Source organism: Platalea leucorodia (assembly GCF_965183815.1).
Source record: "Platalea leucorodia genome assembly, chromosome: 22".
In the NCBI taxonomy this organism is placed as follows: Eukaryota; Metazoa; Chordata; class Aves; order Pelecaniformes; family Threskiornithidae; genus Platalea; species Platalea leucorodia.
In genome coordinates this window covers 1,334,142-1,356,570 of record NC_138844.1, presented here as the reverse complement: position 1 = coordinate 1,356,570, position 22,429 = coordinate 1,334,142, and the positions used below count along the sequence as shown (strand labels likewise).

General features: G+C 52.1%; 2 protein-coding genes across 2 annotated transcripts; both read left to right on the top strand.

The window, feature by feature from the left end:
- Positions 1–7,652: 7,652 nt before the first annotated feature.
- Positions 7,653–7,955, top strand: LOC309599847 (feather keratin Cos2-3-like; the record flags this gene model as incomplete). Its single annotated transcript, XM_082331703.1, has 1 exon — positions 7,653–7,955. The coding sequence occupies one exon, from the start codon at positions 7,653–7,655 to the stop codon at positions 7,953–7,955; it is 303 nt and encodes a 100-aa protein (XP_082187829.1).
- A 10,162-nt stretch (positions 7,956–18,117) lies between these two features.
- On the top strand, positions 18,118–18,423 carry LOC309599806 (feather keratin Cos2-3; the record flags this gene model as incomplete). Its single annotated transcript, XM_082331637.1, has 1 exon — positions 18,118–18,423. The coding sequence occupies one exon, from the start codon at positions 18,118–18,120 to the stop codon at positions 18,421–18,423; it is 306 nt and encodes a 101-aa protein (XP_082187763.1).
- Between the last annotated feature and the right edge of the window lie 4,006 nt (positions 18,424–22,429).

Here is a 22,429-nt window from a genome sequence, read left to right as displayed (position 1 = left end):
ACTCTTGGACACAGGAGTTGCAGACGATGACTCTCTCAATTCCAAAACATGTGCGGTAGCCCGTGGACAGTGCAGACCGCCTCTCTTGGGGTGTGAGTCTTCTCAACTAACTCTCGATGCCTAGAGGTCGAGATGGGTGTGCCTGTGTTGTTTAAGCTAGCTGTCTAGTTTATCTTGAGGGTCAACAGAAGAAAAATAGGTGCTTCTGAGGTATGGATTGCCTCGTTTGTGTGAGGCAGCACCTTTTGAACAGGCTGAACTGAGGCTTGACGGCACCTATCTCTCTCTGCTGACGATCAATGGAGCAAAGATGAGTAGGTCACCTGGAGACACAGCTGCTCTGGAGGCAGAGGAGATCAATTTCCCCCTACTCAAGTCTTGTCTGACTTTGCACTTAGATCTTTACTTAGATCTTCACTTCAATGAAGACTGAAGACATAGGCCTTAACTGCAGTTAGAGGCTCAGAAATGAGGTAGGTGAATCCCTTACCTTACTCTCTCTGTAGCCTTGTGTCCATGCTTGCCTTTAGTTCTCTCCCACCCTGGAGGTTTCAAGACCATGTCAGTATCCAGCACCGAATACTTGACACTTCCAGTCTCTTGGGACGTGGCTCTTTCAGACATCCTCCGCATGTCAGCAAATGGCTACACAAGAGAGCACTGGGTTCCTGACAAGGTCCACATACCACAGCTGCAGGCAGGAGGCAAACACCCAGCCTGACAGCCACTTGAGAGAATTGCATTGCTGTTCTTTAATTGGCCTGTGTGAAGAGAGAGCATTAGCTGCCTGCGACAATCCCATGAAATCCCCCAGAGATCAAACTCCCTGTGGCACACAGAGGGGAATCAGAAAACCGTCTCCTCGGCGTGGCCAGTTTGAACTTCAGTGTGTTAATGACGTGGGTGTGGGGATGATTTCCTGCTAATGATGCTGGTGACTCTCTGATGTACGCTCTCACTATATGGAGCTAAACTGCAGAGACTTTACACTGTGTGTGCACACAAAGCTCCCCTTTGTGGAAGTACAGCGGTGGCCGTGAGGGGGAAAGAAAATCGGGAGCACAAGCTGTCAATACCTACCAGGTGGATGGAGAGGAAACAGGGTCAGGCAATTGTGTACAGCTTGAAGTGAGTTGGCAAGGTGAGAGCTGCTCGTCCACGCTTCTCCTGACATCACTGCATCCAGAGTCCCTCCAATAAATCAGCCTCTTCCCAATGTTCTCCCTCAGCCAAGGGGACCATGGCTTCATCTGGAGGATGGTGCATGAAGAGATGTCATTTGGACCAGTTCCATTGGCTGAGCTGTGAGTGATGCCCAAGACACAAAGCATAGACTTGCAATGCCTTGCATGGTTAAGGAGAGATGGATTTAGGGGGATTTCTCTGCTCTTTAGCCACATGAGATTTCTGGTATGGAAATTCCTAAGGAGGAAGAAAGGAGAGAAAGGATTCATTCAGACGGTGGTCCAGCTCTCTCTGTCTCCTGTCTTAGACACCCACCTGAGGATGAGATCCATTCTCCTCTAGAGAACTGATCAAGAATCCTCCCTTGTCTGCAGGGAGAGCATAGATTATACCCTGCATTTTGCCTGGCTTCTCAGCAGAGCTGCCTTGGAGGGGATTTTTGCCTTCAAGCACTGAGGCATGGATATCTCTGCCCAAGTTGAGATGTCTGACTTATCCATCTGAGCTTCTCACTAGACTCCTGCCTTAGACCTCAGAGACAACCTGGAACTTCTAGAGGGCTTTTAGCCATGTACATACGGGAAGATGAGCCATGTCTCCCCCGTGCCTTTTCTCTGTCCATTGAGAAAGAAGGAGGGTAAGCTGAGGAGCTGAGATAGGAGTATTTCATTGTGGGTCTTTCAACTTGGTCAGCAGAAATCCTTCCCCTCACTCTGAGATGGCAAGATTTTAAAGAGGTGAACCCTAGCCCTAGGAGCTATGCTGAGAAGCAGACGTCAGTGGAGGGAATGGAGGTATTTCCCAAAGCTTCCTGTGCTGGGACTTGGAAGAAAGCAAATATACAAGACCATGAGTCCTTGAGCAATGACTGTCAGACTAGCCTGCTGCCCTGTGCCACTGCCATTTCAGTCAGAAGCTCTTGTGTTGAACTGACCTAGAAGAGGTAAGAAAATCTCTTCCAGTGCCACGTTATCATGACAGTTTTCCAATCCCTCAGTCTCATGTGCTGAAATCACAACTCCATGCCTCCTGCCCTGAAGCGTGCACGTATGTTATTCCCTTCCTCACTGCAACAGCCTTTCACGTAGCTGGGGACCCTCACACTTCAATGCGATTGGCCAAGTCCCCAAACTGCAGAGCTGTGAAATGCTGGCTGGGGAGCAAGTCTCTCTTTACACTCATTGGGAGGACATCAGCCCTTCCAAAGGGCACTTGCTTTTCCCCTTCCCATTGTCAATTCAGAACAGATGTTCTGAATCACGTTCTCCAAGCTCTTCTCTCTGCACACTGACAGTGAAGGGAGCCCACGTGACCACTTCCTAAGGAGGAGGCATCAACATGGCTGATACACTTTTATGAGCAGTGTGGGATTGATGTCAGCTGAGTGTAGAGCTCTCCAAGTGAGATGACTGAGTCCAGACTGAACGTCTACTCCTCCCTTCTGGAAGCAGTGGTGCTTCTGGAGCTCATTCACCAACCTCCTGCGTCCACCTGTGCTGGCCACTTGGCTCTTAGACCTGCAGGCAGGCCCAGGCACCAGTGCCCAAGGACAGGCTGATGCCCACCCTTGTCACCTGGCAAAACCATAAGAGCAGTTGTGCCTCCTGCCCAAGCTTTGTTCTCCAGCTGTGGCCATCAGTGGAGGCAGAGGGAAAGGGAACAAGCAGACAAGCTGATAGGTCACTTGCCCTGAGTACTCACTCCAGTGTCCCAGCTCTTTTAAGCAGAAGGCAATTACAAGGCTGGCTTGCCTTGTTTAGGGTGCAGCCACCAAGTCAGCTTTCTTGGACTCTTTTCATCATCAAAGACCCTGGATGTTAGGCGCAGCTGTAAAAGTCACGCTGGCACCTACAGAGATTGGTAGCATTCTCCCCAATACATCTAGAAGAGACGCTCCTCCTATATGCTGCATCGCTCCGTTCCCTGGCATCTTTCCCTCTTTCAGGCTTCATCTCTATTAGCAGGACATGCAGGAATGCTCAGTACTCAGGGAAATGAGGCCTCGGTGGGTGGAGTGGCGGCGCCCCTGTGTGGGCTCAGCCGGGGCTGTCCCCTCGCACCTGTTGCACACGCCCAGCTCTGCCTGCGGTGGTTTCTGCTCCTCTCCCTGTGTATCCTAGCACGCAGTAACACACCACCACTTCCCCATGTGAGTGTCAGGCAAGCCATAGGGCACTGGAACAGTGGTCTGCCACCACCAGCAGCCACTCCAGTGTTTCCAGCAGCAGTCTGGAACCTTTTAGACTGCTCACAAAGAATGCAGGGCCTCAGCCAGGGAGCAGATGGTAGGCATGGATGAACTCAGTGGACTGTATGTTGGGGTGTGAGCAGGTGATTCTGATACTGGTGCCCACGGTGGTCTCTGGTGATGGCTTCTTCTGCACCTGGGGTCCACCAGGAGCCAGTGCAGGGAAAGGAGAGGAAAATGCCAAAAATCACCAAATATCACTCAGCTCTGATGGCTTGTTTCCCAGAGAAATGGTCAGAAACAGTGGCAGTGAGATAGAGCTGGACAGGAACGGATGGGGACGCGTGCCCACAGGGACAGGGATAGAGCATGATCCTGGTGTCATTTTGTGGAGCGACGGGGAAATGGCTGGGATGGGATTTGAAATTGTTGCATGGGGAGATGACATGAGTGTCCGATGCATGGATGGCCGGATGGATGACGAGAGGAAGAGTAGAGAGGAGAGCTGCGAGTACAGTGTAGGAGAGGGTGCTGAATTCAGAACAAGAATGAATGCTGAATGCACAAGGGGATGCAGGGCTATGCGGAATAATGGAAAGGTGCAGGAAAGCAAACTTGCGCCTACAGGTATGAAGAAAGCAGAGGGAAAGATGAGAGAGGGCTCTCAGTAGGAAGAGAGGTTAGAGATGGTAGGTGCATGGAGACATGGGTCAAAAGACAGATGGGTGGGTGGATGGACGCGTGGATGAAGAAAGAGAGGACCACTGGCAGGGAAAGTGGGTGTTACAGTGAAGGACAGAGGCCTGAATGCAGGGAACTACCTTCTGAACGCACAATGGAAACAGTAGGTATATTGAAAGGCAGCTGTACATGTAAGCAAGCTCATACCAATAGAGTGGCTGGAGACAATGCAAGAATACTGAGCAGGGACTCAGTCCCCACTTTCAGAGTTGGGAAATGGGGAAGTGAGACGGCAGACAGGCAGGGAGGGTGAGAGGTGCCTTGAAGAATGAGCACAGCCCTGGCCACCCACAGCTGATGCCCGCCCTGCACACGCAGTGGCACCGCGGCCAGCCCCACCAGACCTGCACATCCCACCCTCTGCCATCCACCTCTCACTGCCCATTGCCAGCACGGGCTGTCTAATATGGCTCCAGCACCTACTCTCCGCTGCTATCGCCCACTGCCACCAGCTCTGCCCTGGGGCTGCGCCACGTGTCGGCACCGCTCTTCTCTGTCTCCTCTGAACAAGTAGTTGTAGCAAGCAAGAAGGTCTCCTCTGAGCCATCTCTTCTCCAAGATGAGCGGGCCCAGTTCTCTCAGCCTTTCCTTGCATGTCATGTTTGCCAGCCCCCTAATCAACTTGGTGGCCTCTTTTGGACTCACTTCAGTATGTCAATATCCTTCGTGGACTGGGGAGCCCCAACCTGGAAGCAGTACTCTACGTGTGGTCTCACATGGGACAGAGGGGCAACGTCACTTTCCTTGACCTGCTAGCAACACTTTTACTAGCTCAGCTCAGGATACTTTTAGCCGCCTTTGCTACAAGGGCACGCTGTGGTCTCATGTTCAGCTGTGTGTCTTCTAAAAACCACATATCTTTTTCCGTGGACCTGCTTCCTAGGCAGCCAGCCCCCAGCCTGCATGACTGCATGGGCTGGTTTCTCCCCCAGACTCAAAACCTTGCCTTGCTCTTTTTGACCCTCATGACATTCCGGTCAGCCCCTTCCTCCATGGTCACAAGTCTCCGAGCCTGGTAATCCAGCCAATCTTCCACCCACCTTATCATCCTCTAACTGAACCCATTCATCTGCAAATTTGTCATAAAGGAAGTACAGGAGAGGCTGTCAAAGGTGTTACGAAACTCTAGGTACGCACATTGCCTACCCTTCCCTTGTCCACAGTGCCCATCACCTCCGAGAAAGCAATGAGGTTGGCCCTTGTCTACACTAGAGCCTCAGCTCAGAAACAACAGCACCATGTAGAGGGAAATCTGCCCTGGCTGAGCTCTCCCAGCAGAACTCCCTGGCAGTGGTCACACCAAGGTCACTAAAGGGAAGGGGGAAACTGTTGTCTGCACTCGCTCCAAGTGGGACTTGAGCCCAGGCGGGCAAACATTGAGGCAGGGAGATGGGTTCAGGAACTCTTCACACTGTGCACTGCCCTTGTTGGAAAGAGGGTCCCTTCTGCACACCCCTGTGCAATAGCAGCAGGGTTTGTCGGTTGTGGCCTCAAATCCAATGTCCTTTCCCTCCCAGGGGCAGTTGCTGCCATCCAACCTGTCCTTGAACACTTCCAATGATACGGCATCCATAACTTCTCTGGGCAACCTGTTGATATCTCACCACTCTCACAGTAAAGAATTTCTTTCTAATATCTAATCTAAATCTACCCTCTTTCAGTTTAAAACTGTTACCCCTCATCCTATCAATACACTCCCTGATACAGAATCCCTCCTTGTCTTTCCTGTAGGTCCCCTTTAAGTACTGGAAGGCAACTATAAGGTCTTGCGGACCCTTCTCTTCTCTTTTCTCTTCTCTTCTCTTCTCTTCTCTTCTCTTCTCTTCTCTTCTCTTCTCTTCTCTTCTCTTCTCTTCTCTTCTCTTCTCTCTCTTCTCTTCTCTTCTCTTTTCTCTCTTCTCTTCTCTTCTCTTCTCTTCTCTTCTCTTCTCTTCTCTTCTCTTCTCTTCTCTTCTCTTCTCTTCTCTTCTCTTCTCTTCTCTTGGCTAAACAATCCCAACTCCTTCAGCTTGTCCTCACAGGGGAGGTGCTCCAGCTTCCTAATCATCTTTGTGGTTCTCCTCTGGACCTGCTCGAGCAGGTCCATGTCTGTCTTATGCTGGGGGCCCCAGAGCTGAACACAGTACTCCAGGTGGGGTCTCACGAGAGCAGAGCAGCGGGACGGAATCACCTCCCTTCACATGCTGCCCATGCTTCTTTTGATGGGCTTTCTGGGCTGCAAGCACACATTGCCAGCTCATACTCAGTTTTTCATCCACCAATACCCCCAAGCCCTTCTCCGCAGGCTGCTTTCAATCCACTCGTCAGCCAGGCTGTATCCATGTTTGGGATTGCACCGACCCAGGTTCAGGACCTTGCATTTGGGCTTGTTGAACTTCATGATGTTCGCATGGTCCCACCTCTCTAGACTGTCAAGGTCAAGGTTCTAGGAAAACAACCAGCTGTGGCCTCTGCTGAGGACAGCCAGGGACAACTGTGGCAGGGCTGCAGCGTTATGGGGAAGGACAAGACCCCAGGCATGTCCATGGCATTGCTCGTGTACTCACAGACTGCACAGAGCGCGGACGAGTCAAAACAGACCAGAAATTTTTCCTGAGGGCAGTGTCAGGCAGGATGGGGTCAAAACCTAGGAGCACAATGCGCGCACCTGGAAAGACAACAGCAAGCAACCATTGGGACGGGAAAGAGAAGGACAGGGACCTTCCACATGCACAGGAGAAGCTGGATGTCCAGCTGAGAATTGCTGCAGCTTCTGCCGGAGAAAGACACTTGAAGCAGCCCCACCAGAGTGACCCAGGCTGATGTCATTTGCCTGCTCTGAACCCGTCCAGCACTTGAGCTGAGTCTTCTGCCAGCACTGCTGCATTCCTGCCCTAGAAATCCTGGAGCCTTTCCTCCCAGTGCTCAGAGGAAGCCTTCATTGGGGAATGGGCATGGCCCAAATCTGGAAATGAAAAGGCAGCAGTGCTGGAAACCAAAGCACAGCCCATATCATTAGCTGCGACGGTCTGCATTGAAGATGAGCTTGTCAGAAAATTGTTACCTCTGCAAAGGGTGCCTCTGGTCCTGCAGCAATGAAGGGCAGGTATAAAAGCCAGCCCAACTCTCTGCTCTCTCATCCACTTCTCCTGCCTCCTTCTCCTTGGGAACTAGGTGAGTCTGAAACACCTTCATCCTCCTCTTCCAAAGTGAGACGGACATCTCAGTTTGATGTTGGCTCTGTCCTGTGCTGGGGCTTGGAGTGCCTTGTCATGACAGAGGGAAGCAGGGAGAAGGTCAGCTTAGAGAGAGGTTGGGACATGGATGTGGTGGCTTTTGGCTTACGCACCAGGAGAGAAGTTCCTTGGGTCAGGCTTCTGTTTTTAGGGCCCTGGCTGGCTGAGGCAATGAAGACTCTGGCTCGTGGCACAGCTCCCAGCTCCCCATTCTGTAGTGGCCTTGGTTCCTTTGTGATGGTGTAACCAGGCTGCTCCTCAGCCACCCTTGTGCTATGCTTCCTCCATGCTCTCTCTCCCAGGTGCACCTGCAACCCAGGGACATGTCCTGCTACAACCAGTGCCTGCCCTGCCGGCCCTGCGGCCCGACCCCGCTGGCCAACAGCTGCAATGAGCCCTGTGTCAGGCAGTGCCAGAACTCCACCATCGTCATTGAGCCCTCCACTGTGGTGGTGACCCTGCCTGGCCCCATCCTCAGCTCCTTCCCACAGAACACCATTGTGGGATCCTCCACCTCCGCTGCTGTTGGCAGCATCCTCAGCTCTCAGGGAGTGCCCATCACCTCTGGCTGCTGTGACCTCTCCTGCATCAGCAGCCGCTATAGTGGCAGAAGGTGCCTCCCCTGATAGAGACGCTGAGAAAGTCCCAGGGAGACACCTTGAGGAACTCAGAGCATGGTGCTGGGCAGAGGGCCATCGATTTTTGGATGTTGTTTTCAGGATAGCTGAATGGTTTTGCCTTTCTTTCCCTTTTCCTTGTTTGCCTTGGTTCACCTGGGCCCCAATGTCCCCCCAAGGCCAGCCTGGTGGGGACCATCTGTCTCCTTTCCCCCTTTTTGGGACAGGCAGACAAACGTCATCCAGGAACGTCTCCACAGCCAAGGACTGCAGACTCTCTCCTGCCCCCAGGGCTCCATGCACTGCTGACCTCCACTTGGAGTGACTTTGTTTCCCCCTTTTGGCTCATTAAAGTTCTGCTGCATTCAAGCCTGGCCTCCGTGTGCTCCTTCCCTCTCTGGACATTCCTCAGTGCCAAAGGAGAAAGGTGTTGCTCTAGAGTGGAAGGGAGTGAGGGCACAAGGCGACCCTTCTCCATTCACAGAGGCATGGGAGGTTTTCACACCCTGCAGAGGCTCCTCTTTTGGGCACCATCCCTTGGAGCTGAGGAAGACATCCCTGGCTGCTCTGCTGCGAGTGAGCACCAGTGCTGTGCCTGTCCACAAATGCCCAGAAAGGCAAGAGGCGCTGAAGGGTCAGGACCCCCATGAGGTCTTGAGGTAGGACATTCCTCTTACTATGGCTGCAGCTGAACTGGGGTGGGGGTGGGGCGGGTGTGGAGCTCTGGAATGTGATTTGCTTTGCAGAACAGCAGGAGTCATAACACAGGGAACAGCCCTTGACATGGCCCATAACTGCTACTCCACCTTCCTCTCCTCTCCACCATCCAGTCTAGGGGCCATGGCCAACAGCCATGGGCAGGAGTAGGAGAGACATGCTATTACAAGGAGTAGCTGCTGAATGTGTCGAGGCTGGAAATTGGAGCTAAGGGGCTAATGGGAGCTGAGGGCTGCCAGCACAGAAATTGGGGCAGTGAAAGGGTGTATTTCTGATGGAGATCAAATTGCTCTGATACAGAGCATGCAGGGGAACATGAAGATCAGCAAGGATGGGGGTAGTAGGTGCACTTCCCAAGAGAGCTGCAGATGGGTGCAGAGCTCTTGACTGCTTCATTGGTCTCCCCAGAGAATCTGTGGTCAGGGATTGGCTGCCATTCTGTGGGCAGAGGATGGTTTTTTACATGGAAATCCCATCCCTTCTGATTGGTTGAAATGCCTCTTGGCAGCCACTACAGTCTCATATCCTATTTCCTCCATGAAAATCCAGATGGCTTGACAAAAATGTACAAGTGAAAGAACAGAAATCCCCACACCACTGTCCTCCACCAAGAGGGAATTGTGGCTAATGAAGCCTATCTCAGAACCACTGCTATGCTACACGTGCTCTCACCACTCACTAATGTTTGCTTAAACTGCCTGTGGTGGGTTGATCTTGGCTGGCTGCCAGGTATCCACCATGTCTCTCTATCACTCTTCCTGCATCAACAAGATAAGGGGAGAAAATACGGTGAAAAGCTCCTGGGTGAAGATAAGGACACAGAGACTCATAACACATTCATAATGCTTTGTCTCTGCTGCTCCTTCCTTTTCATGCTCTTCCCCTGCTGTAGCATTGGATCCCACCCACAGTATACAGTCCTTCATGAACTTCTCCAACATGGGTCCTTCCCACAAGCTGCATTTCTTCAAGACTGTACCCATGGGGTACAGGCCTTCAGGAAGAGCCTGCTCCAGCGGGAGTCCCTCATGGGCCACAGGTCCTGCCAGAAAAACTGCTCCAGTGTGGGCTCATCTCCATGGAGTGCAGCTTCCTTCAGGACACGTCCACCTGCTCCATCTTGGGGTCCTCCATGGGCTGCAGTGTGGATAGCTAGTCCACCATGGTCTGCCATGGGCTGCAGGGAGACAATCTGCATCACCATAGTCTTCACCACAGGCTGTAGGGAATCTCTGCTCTGGCACCTGGAGCACCTTCCTCCCCCTCCTCCTTCACTGATCTTGGTGTTTCTCTCACGTTTTCTCACTCCTCTCTCACAATTGCTGTGCAGCATTTTTTACCCTTTCTTAAATATGTTTTCCCAGCGGTGCCACCAGCTTCACTGCCTGGCTCAGCTTTGGCCAGTAGTGGGTCCATCTTGGAGCTGGAAGTGGCTCTGTCTGACATGTGGGCACCTTCTGGTGTCTTCTCACAGAAGCCATTCCTGCAGACACCACCCCCCACCCCCCACCCCCCCGCCGAAAACCTTGCCACATAAACACAACACACTGTCTTTACCCTTATGATATTATGTGCAGAAACTTTGTATGTAAGAACTTTGGCTGTAGCATTAACTCAGCCATCTAGTGGTAACAGAGGAGGCTGCAGGCAGCTTCCACGTGCTACAGGCGATTAAACAACCTGCACCTGCATGCAAAACACAGAGGAAAAAAGACCAGCACATCAAATAAAGCCAGGAAAACAACATAAAAAAGGAATACATGAACATTCACAGGGTAGACAAACCATTTTTTCAACTGCTCTCTAAATTAATGTTGCTTCTGCATTTCTCTGCCTTTTGAAGAGCGGGTATTTACTCTAAAGGGAGTCCAGAGAAAGCCTCACTACTACAAATCACTTCTGATGTCCCAGACTCAGCGTCTGTAGCCCAAGGGGAATCTAGTCTGTCCCAGGCACACAACCCTGTGCTACCACGTGATTTTGTCACTGCTGATCCCTTTGCAAGGGTGGTGGCTGGTCCCAGACCCTTGAGGAGATCACTAAGACAGGTGGAAGCTTCTAAGGCTGTAAGATTTTTCTGATTTTTTTTTGGCCTGTAAAATGGGCATTTGGGAGGCCTATAGCCTATTCTATGGTTTTAAATTATCCTTCACATGCAGACTTGGGACTTGGACATGTTCAATGTCTGCAAAGGTCATGACAGCTTGGACTCTGCTGTGGTTTCCTCTGTCAGTGGGAAAACAGCTGGCTGAACCACTGTCAAACCCTTGAGCTCACTAAAGCTGACGGGGCTGGCCAGTTCCTTATCCGTTGCCTTAACTGTAGGGTCTGAAGGACTTGCTAGAATCATCTCAAGAGCCTGAGAGCTGGCGTCTGATGCCCTGGTTCTCAGTGGTGTGTGTGCATGTCACATACATGCTCATCTGGCTGTACTCATGTGTTCATTCACATGTACACGTGTGTGCCTGGGGTAATGCACATGCAGGCATGACTGTGTGCAAATAGTGTGCATGTGTGTGTGTGTGTGTGTGTGTTTGGGCACACCTGTTCATGAGTGTGCATGTGTTTCATGCAGGTGAGTATGGATGTCCGTGACGTTGATCTGCTTATATGTAAGTGTGTGGGCATAGGGTGTGTGGATGGCTGCTTTTATGTATTATCATTTGTGTACAGAAGTGTACACATGTATCTACACAAACATATGCGTGCAGGTGCATGCACGTGTAAGCATGTGTGTTTGAGTATCTGTGCATACACATTGGTATGACGGTGTGGCTGTGCATGTGTCTGCACATGGACTTCTTTGGAAACGTGTACACAGACCTCTGTGGGTGCACACACAAAGGCTGCTCTTCAGGTGCATGTAAACGCATAGGTGTGGTTGTGCCCGTGTGCGGGACCATGTGTGTGCATGCCTGTGAGCGTGCACACCTCTGTGTGTGTGTAGGTATGCATGTGTGTGCACCCATGAGGGGGTGCACGTATGCTTTTTTTTTGGTGGATGAGCCTATGAGGGTGAGTATGCAATTCCCTCCACTCATTGCATTGCATTCATTGGTCCTACTGTAATCATAGTTTATCTCGAGAGTCTAGCTCAATCTTCTCTGTGTCCTCCAGTGAAGCGGTAGTAGGCAGCAAGTACGCCTTCCCTTACTCTTCTCTTCTCCAAGATGAGCAGGCCCAGCTCTCATCCTCTCCTTGCACGTCATGACTCTGGCTACCTGACCATCTTGGTGGCCTCCACACGACTCACGCCTGTTGATCAATATCTTTCCGGGACTGCGGAGCCTCAAACCGGGTGCGCTGCTCCAGATACAGGCTCACAAGTCCCAGACAGAGGAGCAAGATCACTTCTCTGGACTTGCTGGCTACACTCTGAGTAATACAGCTCAGGATGCAGTGTACCTTCTTTGCTGCAAGAGGACACTGCTGTCTCATGTTCAGCTGGGTGCCCAGCAGGACCTCACATCTTTTTGTGCTGAGCTGCTTCCTAGGCAGCCAGCCCCCGGCCTGTACTAGTGTATGGGGTGGTTTGTGCTTGCTTGTGTTGAACTTTTTGTGGTTCTGGTCAGCCCAATTCTCCAATCTGCTCAGATCCCTCTGACTAGCAGCCCTGCCCTATATTGTATTGATGACTCCCTACAATTAGGGATCCTCCGCAAACTTGTTGAGAGTGCACTCCTCCCCACTAGTCAGGTCGTTAATGAAAATATTAAACAGTATTGGTGCCAGTATTGACGCCTGAGGGTTCCCACTGTGGTTATTGGCTGCGGCTGGGCTTTGTGCCAGTGGTCACAACTCCCTGAGCTCAGCAGGCCAGCTAATTTTCCAGCCTCCTTCTTGTCCACCTATCCAGCCCTATCCCACCTGTTTGGTGAGTAGGGTACTACAGGAAAGAGAGTCAAAAGTCGTGCTAAAACTCAAGGCACACCACACACCCTCCGCAGTACCACTCACCTCCTTATAGAAAGCAATGAAGTCGGTCAGGCATGATTTGCCCTCAGTAGACACGTGAGCTGCTCCCAGTGGTTTTTATTGTCTTCCATGACTTTAGAAAAGGCTTCTGAGAGCTTCTTTTCAGGGACTGAGTGGAGACTGACCAGCCAGCTCCTTGAACACCCTTGGATATATCCCAGCTGGTCCCATGGACGTATCTATGTCCAATTGGTAGTAAGAGCTCCTTAATTCTTTCTTCTACTGTGGGTGCTGCGTCATTCCCAGAGAGTCTACTGGCAGGCTCAGATGATGGGCCTGAGGAGAAGCCATACCAGTAAAAACTGAGGACAAGTATCTGTAGAGCACTTCAGGCTTTTCCCTATGCCATGTTCGTTTAGTTCAGTACCTGTTTGGTCCAAGGTCTCAGCCTCTGTCTGGCACAGCACCAGGCTGATGGGCTGCAAAGGTACATCTGACATTGACTCGGACATGAGGCAGGGCTGTGTCTCACACCAGACAGCACTGACGCTGGAAGCAGATCCACTTGGGCATAGCCTGAATGAGGTTGGCAGGATTTCTCGGCCTTTGTCCCTGTCCATAAAGGAAACCCCATCCTTTTTGAACCGCCTAGATCTGGGGAGAGTTGTGTCCTGGCCTGGAGAAGCAGGGAGTGGGGATTGCCAGACAAGCTGAGGCATTCCCAATACTGTTTACGCTGAATTAAACTAAGGATCCAAACTGGTGTGAAACAGTCCTTGTTGGGGCCTGGAATCAGCAGCAGCAGAGTGTGAGCTTTGGAGGAGCAGGTAAAGGAGAAATGAAGGTACAGAAGGTTGCATTTCAGTGCCTGTGCTGAGAACAAGTCTCTGCTAGGTTTGTTCTAGCTTTGTTCAGCTGCACTCGGGCTCCTTCTGACTCTGGCTGCTCTGTGGAGCTCATTGACAGAGCAGTGGAGAGTGCTGCTGCCATGAGCAGAACAATCCCTCATGAGGAGGGACACACACATTGATGCAGATCAGCATGGAATCATGCACGAATTTTTGCACCCGAGTGCATTCACACGAACACAGCTGCACACAAGTGCAGCAAGGCAAGAACACCCGTAGGAACACAACCAACTGTGGACTCTGCTGTGGACATCTGGGGATGACCGTGGCAGGGCTAGAGCATTCTGGGAAAGGACAGGGCCCCAGATATGGGGCCCACACCCTCTCTCTGGTGCAGAGAAGGAGGAGGCAAAATAGGCCAGCAGAATTTTCCTGGGAGCAGTGGTAGGTGGGATATGGTCAAACCCAGAAGCTGAGCCACTTCTCGGCAACAGGGCCACCAAGAGCCCCAAAGGAGTGACCCAGGCTGACATCATTTGCCTTTGCTGGACTCCTCCAGCAGGTGAGCTGAGTCCTCTGCCCACACTGCTGTGTTTTGCTCCGGAAATGCTTGGGCCTCTCATCCTGCCACGCAAAAGGTGCCTTCCCTGGGGAATGTGCCTGGCATAAAGCAGGAAATGAAAAGACAGCCATTCAGGAAGCCAGAACACAGCCCATCGCATTAGCTGGGATGCTTTGCATTCAAGATGAACTTGTCAGAAAATAATCGCGGCTGCAAGGGATGCCTCTGGCAGCCTGGGGCAGTGAAGGCCCACCATAAAAGGCAGGCCAGCTCCTCGCTCTCTCATCCACTTCTCTTGCCTCCTTCTCCTTGGGAGTCAGGTGAGTCTGAAGACCCTTCTCCTTCTCCACTTCCCTTAAAAGGAGGCCTCACCTTAATGGACCTCTCAGCTGACACCAGTTTTGTCCTATGCCAGCTCTTGAGGATGCTTGTCATGGGAGAGGGAAGTGGGGGGAAGGTTAGACATGGAGGGATGCTGGGACAGTACTGAGGTGGCTTCTGGACTCAGGAGCTAGGCAGTAGCCACATAACACCTGTTGAGTGTGAGCCACCTGAGGTGGCTGGTTTTGGGCCCTGGCAGGATGAGGCCAAGAAGCCCTCATCCATCTCTGCACAGCCTTCACCTCGTGGGCCTGCTTGTTCTTTGGCTCCCTCATGGTGTGTTGACAAGATGCTCCTCACACATCCCCATGTTTTGCTTCCTCCCTGCCTCTCCCCCAGGTGCACCTCGGATACCAAGACATGTCCTGCTGCGACCAGTGCCTGCCCTGCCGGCCCTGCGGCCCGACCCCGCTGGCCAACAGCTGCAATGAGCCCTGTGTCAGGCAGTGCCAGAACTCCACCGTCATCATCCAGCCCTCCCCCGTGGTGGTGACCCTGCCCGGACCCATCCTCAGCTCCTTCCCGCAGAACACCGTTGTGGGATCCTCCACCTCCGCTGCCGCTGGCAGCATCCTCAGCTCTCAGGGAGTGCCCATCACCTCTGGCTGCTGTGACCTCTCCTGCATCACCAGCCGCTACTGTGGCAGCAGATGCCCCCCTTGCTAAAAGTGCTTACAACGGCCTCGGATAAGGACCCCCAGGAACTCAAAACATGATGCTGGACAGACGATCAAACTTTGTGCCGCTGTTTTAAGAGCAGCTGACCGTCTCTGGCTTGCCCTGCAAGGGCAGACTGGAAGGGACCAGCCTGGGCTCTCAGAAAACATGGCCAAGGTCTACCTTTCCTCTCTTCCACTCACCCGTCTTCTCTCTTCTCTTTGTTGTCTTGTGCTCCCCTCAAAGCGTGCTGCGAGGACCCCAGAAACCAGCCTTGAATGACCTGCTTGCCTGTCTCCCTTTGCCGGGCACGTCGACAGATGCCCTGTGGGAACTCTGCCACAGGAAAAGGGCAACAGATTCTTGGCTTCTCCTGCTCCTCCCCGCACTGGTGGCCTCCACTTGCAGTGACCTCATTTCCCTCTTTACACTCATTAAAGAATTGCTGCAACCCCGTCTTTGTCCCGTGGAGTGTCTTTCATACTGACTGCCAAGGGAGAAAGCCATTGCTTTGGGGGGAAATTAGGAGGGGGGACACAGGGGGACCCTTCATCACTCCTAGAGGCATTGGAGGGTGGGACACACTGCAGCGAGGCCTCTGAAAGAGGCACTGCCTCTTTGAAGCTGAGGAAGACATCCCGAGTTACTCCACAGCCGATGGTCGTCAGTCCTTGCCTTGCTGCGCCTCTGCTCAGAAATACTCCCTTGGCCCTGCAGCATGTCAGGAACAGGAATCCTGACAACTGCTGTCCTCCAGAGAGGAACTGTGGGCACGTTGGAGGCCCTGGGAAGGTGCAAAGAAGACTCTCCTCAGTGGCGCCCAACAACAGGACCACAGGCAATGGGCACAGGCTGAAACACACGAGGCTGTGTCTGAAACATCATGAAACACTTTTTTTTACTGTGAGTGTGACTGAGCACTGGGACAGGTTGCCCAGAGAGGCTGTGGAGTCTCCCTCCTTGGAGATATTCAAGAGCCATCAGAACATAGTTCTTGGTAACCTGCTCTAGGTGACTCTGCTTCAGAAGGGTGGTTGGAGAAGTCACTTCTAGTGGTCCCTTCCAACCTCTACCATTTGGTGATTCTCCACAAGACTTTTTACAAAATAACTTTTCCCACAGTTGCTCTGCCCTTCTGGGATAGCAGAAAAGGGGTGTTTCTAGTGCATGCCCATGATCAAAAGCCATAAAGGAGGCTTTTAAATTTTTAGTCAGTAGTCTTTTGTCATAGATTACTTCCTGCATCTTTCAAAGGGGCCTTGGTTTCTATTGTCCATATCTGCTTGTTCCTGGCGATACAACAATGTTTTATCATGATCTTTTCAGGGTTGTCACTGTCTAGATTTACACTGTAATCCAACACGAGATCCCTCAGTGCCTCAAAATTGACCTTTTCTCTGTTTGATGCATTTAGAATGATGCTTTTAACCTCTAAATTGCACTTCTCTCTAGACTGCAAGACGCTATAGGATTTAGGGCCTGATGACACAAACGCCACGATATGCTCCTCTGACAGACACGTGCCCATCAACTCACTGAGGAGGGGGTTCCCCGTCCCCTGGATGACTCACAGATATCACGGAGCCTCTGTCAAGATAAAGGTAATGGTCTTGCAGGGCACCTGAGAGATTGTAAAGCTCTAGGTCTGAATATGTTGCGGTGAAGAAACCTATGGAAATGTTAGTATTGTACGCCAGGGTCATGTACCCTTCGGCGTGGTTCCATGAGACGGTGGCTGCATCCTCATCGATAAAAGCACAAGCTGGAGAAAAGAGGTAACTATACAACTCATCTGGTTGTCTTACAATGTTGATGTTGAGTAGGTTGTACCTCTGTCCAAATGTTCCCCACAGAGAATTTAAAAACAGTTTTGCCATTTGATGTTTCATGGAGTTTTTCTTACTGTGTTCAGGCCACAAAATGACATCTTCTTTCTGCCTGTCTGTTCAAGTTTCAATAATTTTCACGTAGCGAGTAATGCCCGATATAAATTAATAACTGTATCCTTCCAGATATTGTCTGGCTCCAAACCTCTGAACCAGCTGGTCCCACTGTGCTCCATGGAAGCCATGAGGTGGACTGCTGCTTCCTCTGCCCCTGCTGTATTTGAGGCTGGGGGCCAAAATGGACCCTTCAAACGCTCCCTCAGGACTTGGGAGGGCAGCAGGCAGCCTCCACAGTGAATCATCCTCATTGTGTTGGGAGGGAGGGATGGAAAGAGAAAGACACAGCATGTCCTCACGCATGGAAAGCCCTTGGGTGACCATCCGAGGATTGTAGGGCTGGGAGCAGCTGGGCCCCTTCCTGTCAATGTGACCCCAGGCAACCCCAGCAGTTTGCCCCAGGCCAACATCACTGCCTTGCATTGGACCCATCCAGGACTTGAGCTGCGTCTTCTGCTGACACTGAGACATTCCTGCCCCAGAAAACCTGGGGCCTCTCAAGCCCAGCACTCAGAAGAAGCCTCTGTGAGGCAACGAGTATGGCATTAGCCAGGAAATGAAAAGGGAGCATCCTGGAAAACAACCACCCTGCCTATGTCATTAGCTGGGATGCGTTCCGTTTGTCACGAGCACCTTAGAAAATTGCCACTTCCGTAGAAGCTACGTGTGGGCCTGGGGCAGGTCCGGGCCACCATAAAAGCCAGCCCAGCTCCCCACTCTCTCATCCACTTCTCTTGCCTCTTTCTCCTTGGGAACCAGGTGAGTCTGAAGCCCTTTCCTTATGTCCTTTTCTGTTCATGCAGATGTGAGGTTCTCCATCCTGTGCTAGGTCATGGTGCTGCTTCTCATGAGGGGCTGAAGACAGGTGAAGGTTTGACTCAGGGAGTGTTTGGGACTTGCCTGAGAAGGCTCTTAATTGAAGAAGTGGGCAGCAGCCTCATTGGGCCAGGTGACACTTTGCAGCACCATGCCTGGATGAGGCCCAGAAACCCTTCTGCCTCACTGCTTAGTTTCTACCTCCTGGCTCAGCAGGTGCCTTTGACACACTTGCAGTGGGGTGATGAGCTCGTGGCAGACTGCTCCTCACATGTGCCTGTGCTCTGATTCCTCTCTGCCCTCTCTCCCAGGTGCACCTCCACCCTCCAGACATGTCCTGCTACGACCAGTGCCTGCCCTGCCGGCCCTGCGGCCCGACCCCGCTGGCCAACAGCTGCAATGAGCCCTGTGTCAGGCAGTGCCAGAACTCCACCGTCGTCATCGAGCCCTCCCCCGTGGTGGTGACCCTGCCCGGACCCATCCTCAGCTCCTTCCCGCAGAACACCGTTGTGGGATCCTCCACCTCTGCTGCCGTTGGCAGCATCCTCAGCTCTCAGGGAGTGCCCATCACCTCTGGCTGCTGTGACCTCTCCTGCATCACCAGCCGCTACTGTGGCAGCAGATGCCCCCCCTGCTAAAGCCACTGGTGACAGCCTGGATGAGGACGCCCAGGAATGCAGGCCTAGATTCTGGACTGAGGACAGAGCTCCTGGCCATCGATTTTGGAGAGGCTGAGCATGCAGTGCTGCCCTTCCAGAGGAGGTGCAGCTGGGGCTCTCTGAAAACATGGCCAAAGTCTAATTTCCTTGCCTTCCACTCTCTCCCGTCTCTTTCTTGTCTGCTTTTCTTCTGGGCTGTAAGACCCCCCCAGAGCCAATGTGGGGGATCTGCTGACCCCTCTTCCTCCGTGGTGCAGGCAGATGGATGCCCTGTGGGATATCTCCTGTGGGCAATGGGCACAGACTTTCAACAGCTGCTAGTGCTCTCCCTGCTCTCATCCCCTCTTCTAGAAGTGATCTCATCTCCTTCTTCAGAGTCATTAAACTTTTCCGCATTTCAGCCTCTGCCTCCACGTAATCCTTCTTTGGTGTCATTGTCTCTAGTTGACAAGGAAGAAAAGCATTGTCTTGGATGGGGGGAAGTAAGGTGGGGGCACAAGTGGACATTTCATCATTCCCAAAGGAAGGAGAGGGCGGGACACAGGACAAGGAGTCCCTTCCAGTCACTGTCTCTTGGAGCTAAAGAAGACATACTCAGTTCCTCCTAAGCCAGGGGCGATCAGGCCCTGCATTCTGGCATCAGGCCTTTGACACTGTCGCCCACAACATCCTTCTGTCTGAATTGAAGAGAGGTGGCTTGGATGGGTGGACTGTTTGGTGGATGAGGAATTGGTTGGATGGTTGCATCCGGAGGGTAATGGTCAATGGCCCAATGTCCAGATGGAGACGACTGATGAGTGGTATCCCTCAGGGGTCTGTATTGGGACCAGTACTGCTTGATATCTTCATCAATGACATAGAAAGCGGGATCGAGTGCACCCTCAGCAAGTTTGCGCACAACACCAAGCTGAGTGGTGCAGCTGACACGCCTGAGGGACAGGATGCCATCCAGAGGGACCTGGACAAGCTCGAGAAGTGGGCCCATGTGAACCTCACGAGGTTCAACACGGACAAGTGCAAGGTTCTGCACCTGGGCCGGGGCAACCCCTGGTATCAATACAGGTTGGGGGACAGAGGGATTGAGAGCAGCCTTGCAGAGAAGGACTTGAGGGTACTGGTGGATGAAAAGCTGGACACGAGCCAGCAATGTGTTCTTGCAGCCCAGAAAGCTGTTTCCCGGGCTGCATCCAAAGAAGTGTGGCCAGCAGGTTGAGGGAGGTGATTCTGCCCCTCTAGTCTTCTCTGGTGAGAACCCACCTGGAGTACTTGCATCCAGGTCTGGAGTCCTCAGCACAGGAAAGGCATGGAGCTGTTGGAGAGGGTCCAGAGGAGGGCCACAAAAATGATCAGAGGGATGGAACACCTTTCCTGTGAAGAAAGGCTGAAAGAGCTGGGGTTGCTCAGCCTGGAGAAGAGAAGGTTGCGAGGAGACCTTATTGTGGCCTTTCAGTACTTAAAGGGGACCTATAAAAAAAAAAAGGGACAAACTTTTTAGTAGGGCCTGTTGCGATAGGACAAGGGGTAATGGTTTTAAACTTAAAGAGAGTAGATTCAGTCTAGATATAAGGAACACGTTTTTCATGATGAGGGTGGTGAAACACTGGAACAGGTTACCCAGAGAGGTGGTAGATGCCCCATCCTTGGAAACATTCGAGGCCAGGCTGGATGGGGCTCTGAGCAACCTGATCTAGTTGTAGATGTCCCTGCCAATTGCAGGGGGGGATGACCTTCAGAAGTCCCTTCCATCCCAAAGCATTCTATGATTCTATGAAATCTTTCCGCATCACAGCCTCTGCCTCCACATATTCCTTTCATCGGTAGACATTGTCTCATATTGCCAAGGAAGAAAGGCATTACCTTGGCTGGCGGGGGATAAGGTGAAGGAACAAGCGAACACGGGGCAGTGGGCCCCTTCCAGTCACTGTCTCTTGGAGCTGAGGAAGACATATTCAAGCTCCTCCACAGCCAGCGGCCATCAGGCCCTGCCTTTTGGCATAGGAGCTGGGACTGGTCCCAGAACACCATTTTACTCCTAAGAAGATGACCAGGCCATCAGGGAGTGGCAAGTTCTCATGAGTTATTGCTCACCTTCCTGAGGACATCAGAGGAGATATCTAAACTCCAAAGGAGGACAGGTGGCCTCTGCCTGAGATTGAGCTGTTGGTACCACTCACTGTGGCTGCAGACCGGATGCCATCACTAGACTGGATCCAGATCCTCTCCCCTTCCTCATCGGTGAGGTGCAGAAGCAGGAAAAGCTGAGGATGCAGTATGAGCAAGGCTGAGGTCTCCCTAAAGGGGCTTAAGTCCAAGAAGCATCAGGAGAAGGGCAAAAGACAGTATCTGGGGAAGTGCAAAGGAGGGTCACAGAAGTAAAAAGCTGACCCAGGCAAGATGGGAGAAGTGTCTTGCCCCTACACAAGCAGAGCAGGGGAGGCAATTCCTTCCTGGTGATGTTCAAGGATCCTGAGCCTCCCACACTCTCCTCCACATAGCTCCTGAACTGTCAGCAAAATATTCCTGACAGCATATGCCCTGCTTGGCTGAGGCCTGTCCCTGTGCACAGAAGAGCTCCCCAAACAGTTCAGTGGAGCCTGATGTGTGCACACATGCGTTCCTGATCCTGCCAGGCTGAAAACACCAATGATGTCTGATGAACAGTTGTCCTTTGCAGACCTAAAAGGATTCAAAAGGAGGACTCCAAGTTCAGCCAGAGCTCAGGTTATCCCACACTTCTGAATTCAGCCTCCACAATCACCTGAGCAAAAATATAACTGCTGCAAGATGGATTTTCACCTGAATGCCCTCCCGTGGTCAGCCTGGACTGAGTAGAGTGGAGGAAACCGTCACAGGGCTTGTCAAATGGAAACCTTGGTTCATCCCTTGTGCTCCTTCCCACTTGGGGATTTCCACTTTCTTGGGGACTGAGGGATCCAGTTCTTGCCGAAGCTGTGTCAGCACTGCTGTCTTCTCAAGAAATGCCTACTCTGGAAAGGTCGACCCTGACGGGGTTTTGAGGAAAACCCGGAGAACACAATGAAGCTCTTTCTTTTTTTTTTTTTTTTTTCAGAGAAAAAAAGGAACTTTTTACAAGGGACTGACTGCAAGGCTCAGGTGAGTCTCTGACTGGTTCTTTCCAGCCCTTGGGGAGGTGCAGAGTGCACAGATGAGAATGGACAAGTGCTCTCTGCACAGCAAATACTCTCTTGTCCTAGGGTATACAGTGAAACCAGTTCCAGAGCAGGGGTTCTTTCATTACTTTCTCCTTCCTCTCAAGCCACTGACACTAGCCCCTTCTGGAAGAATATAATCGCCTGCAGATCTCTGAGTGCACTGAGGAAATAGTGCACAGACACATCCCCTTCCTCCCCTGGGTTGCTGCACAGCCAAAGAAACTCGCTGCACAGCCAAAGAAACTCCCTGCACCAGGGTGTCTTGTACAGCGCAGAGGTACAAGACACTGTCAGAGACCTCAACTTCCTCCAGCCGCAGGAGGCTGTATTTCTCTGTGGTGTTCAGCAATGTGGTGAGATGGCCGCTCTGCTTGGGGCCAGCTGATGCTTGCTACAAGACCAGGTGTGAGGCTTCGCCTTTCTTCTGCTGGTACCAGAACAAGCCATGCAAGTTAGAGACCTGGTAGGCACAGGTTGTTTGGAAGGCGTTTCTCTCCTCTACTGTGACTTGTCCTTCTTGCTGGGTGACAGTGGTCTGTCCCATGGTGCCTGGAAGAAAGCAAAGGTCAGCAACTGTGCAGGGAATGGCTCTGAGAGGCAAAACAAGAGGGGATGCAAAGCGTCGGAGGAGAAGGCTCCCTGGGCCTTGCTCTGCAGCCAGAGCTCCATGGATGGGAACAGCAAGGCGGTGGGTGTTTTTGGGCCTCAGCTCAGCGTGAATCCCACAGCACAATAAGGTCAATTACCTCCCACAGGGATATCCCCAGAGAGAGCCAGGTCTTCCATGCTGACTCTCATGCTACCCAGAGTCT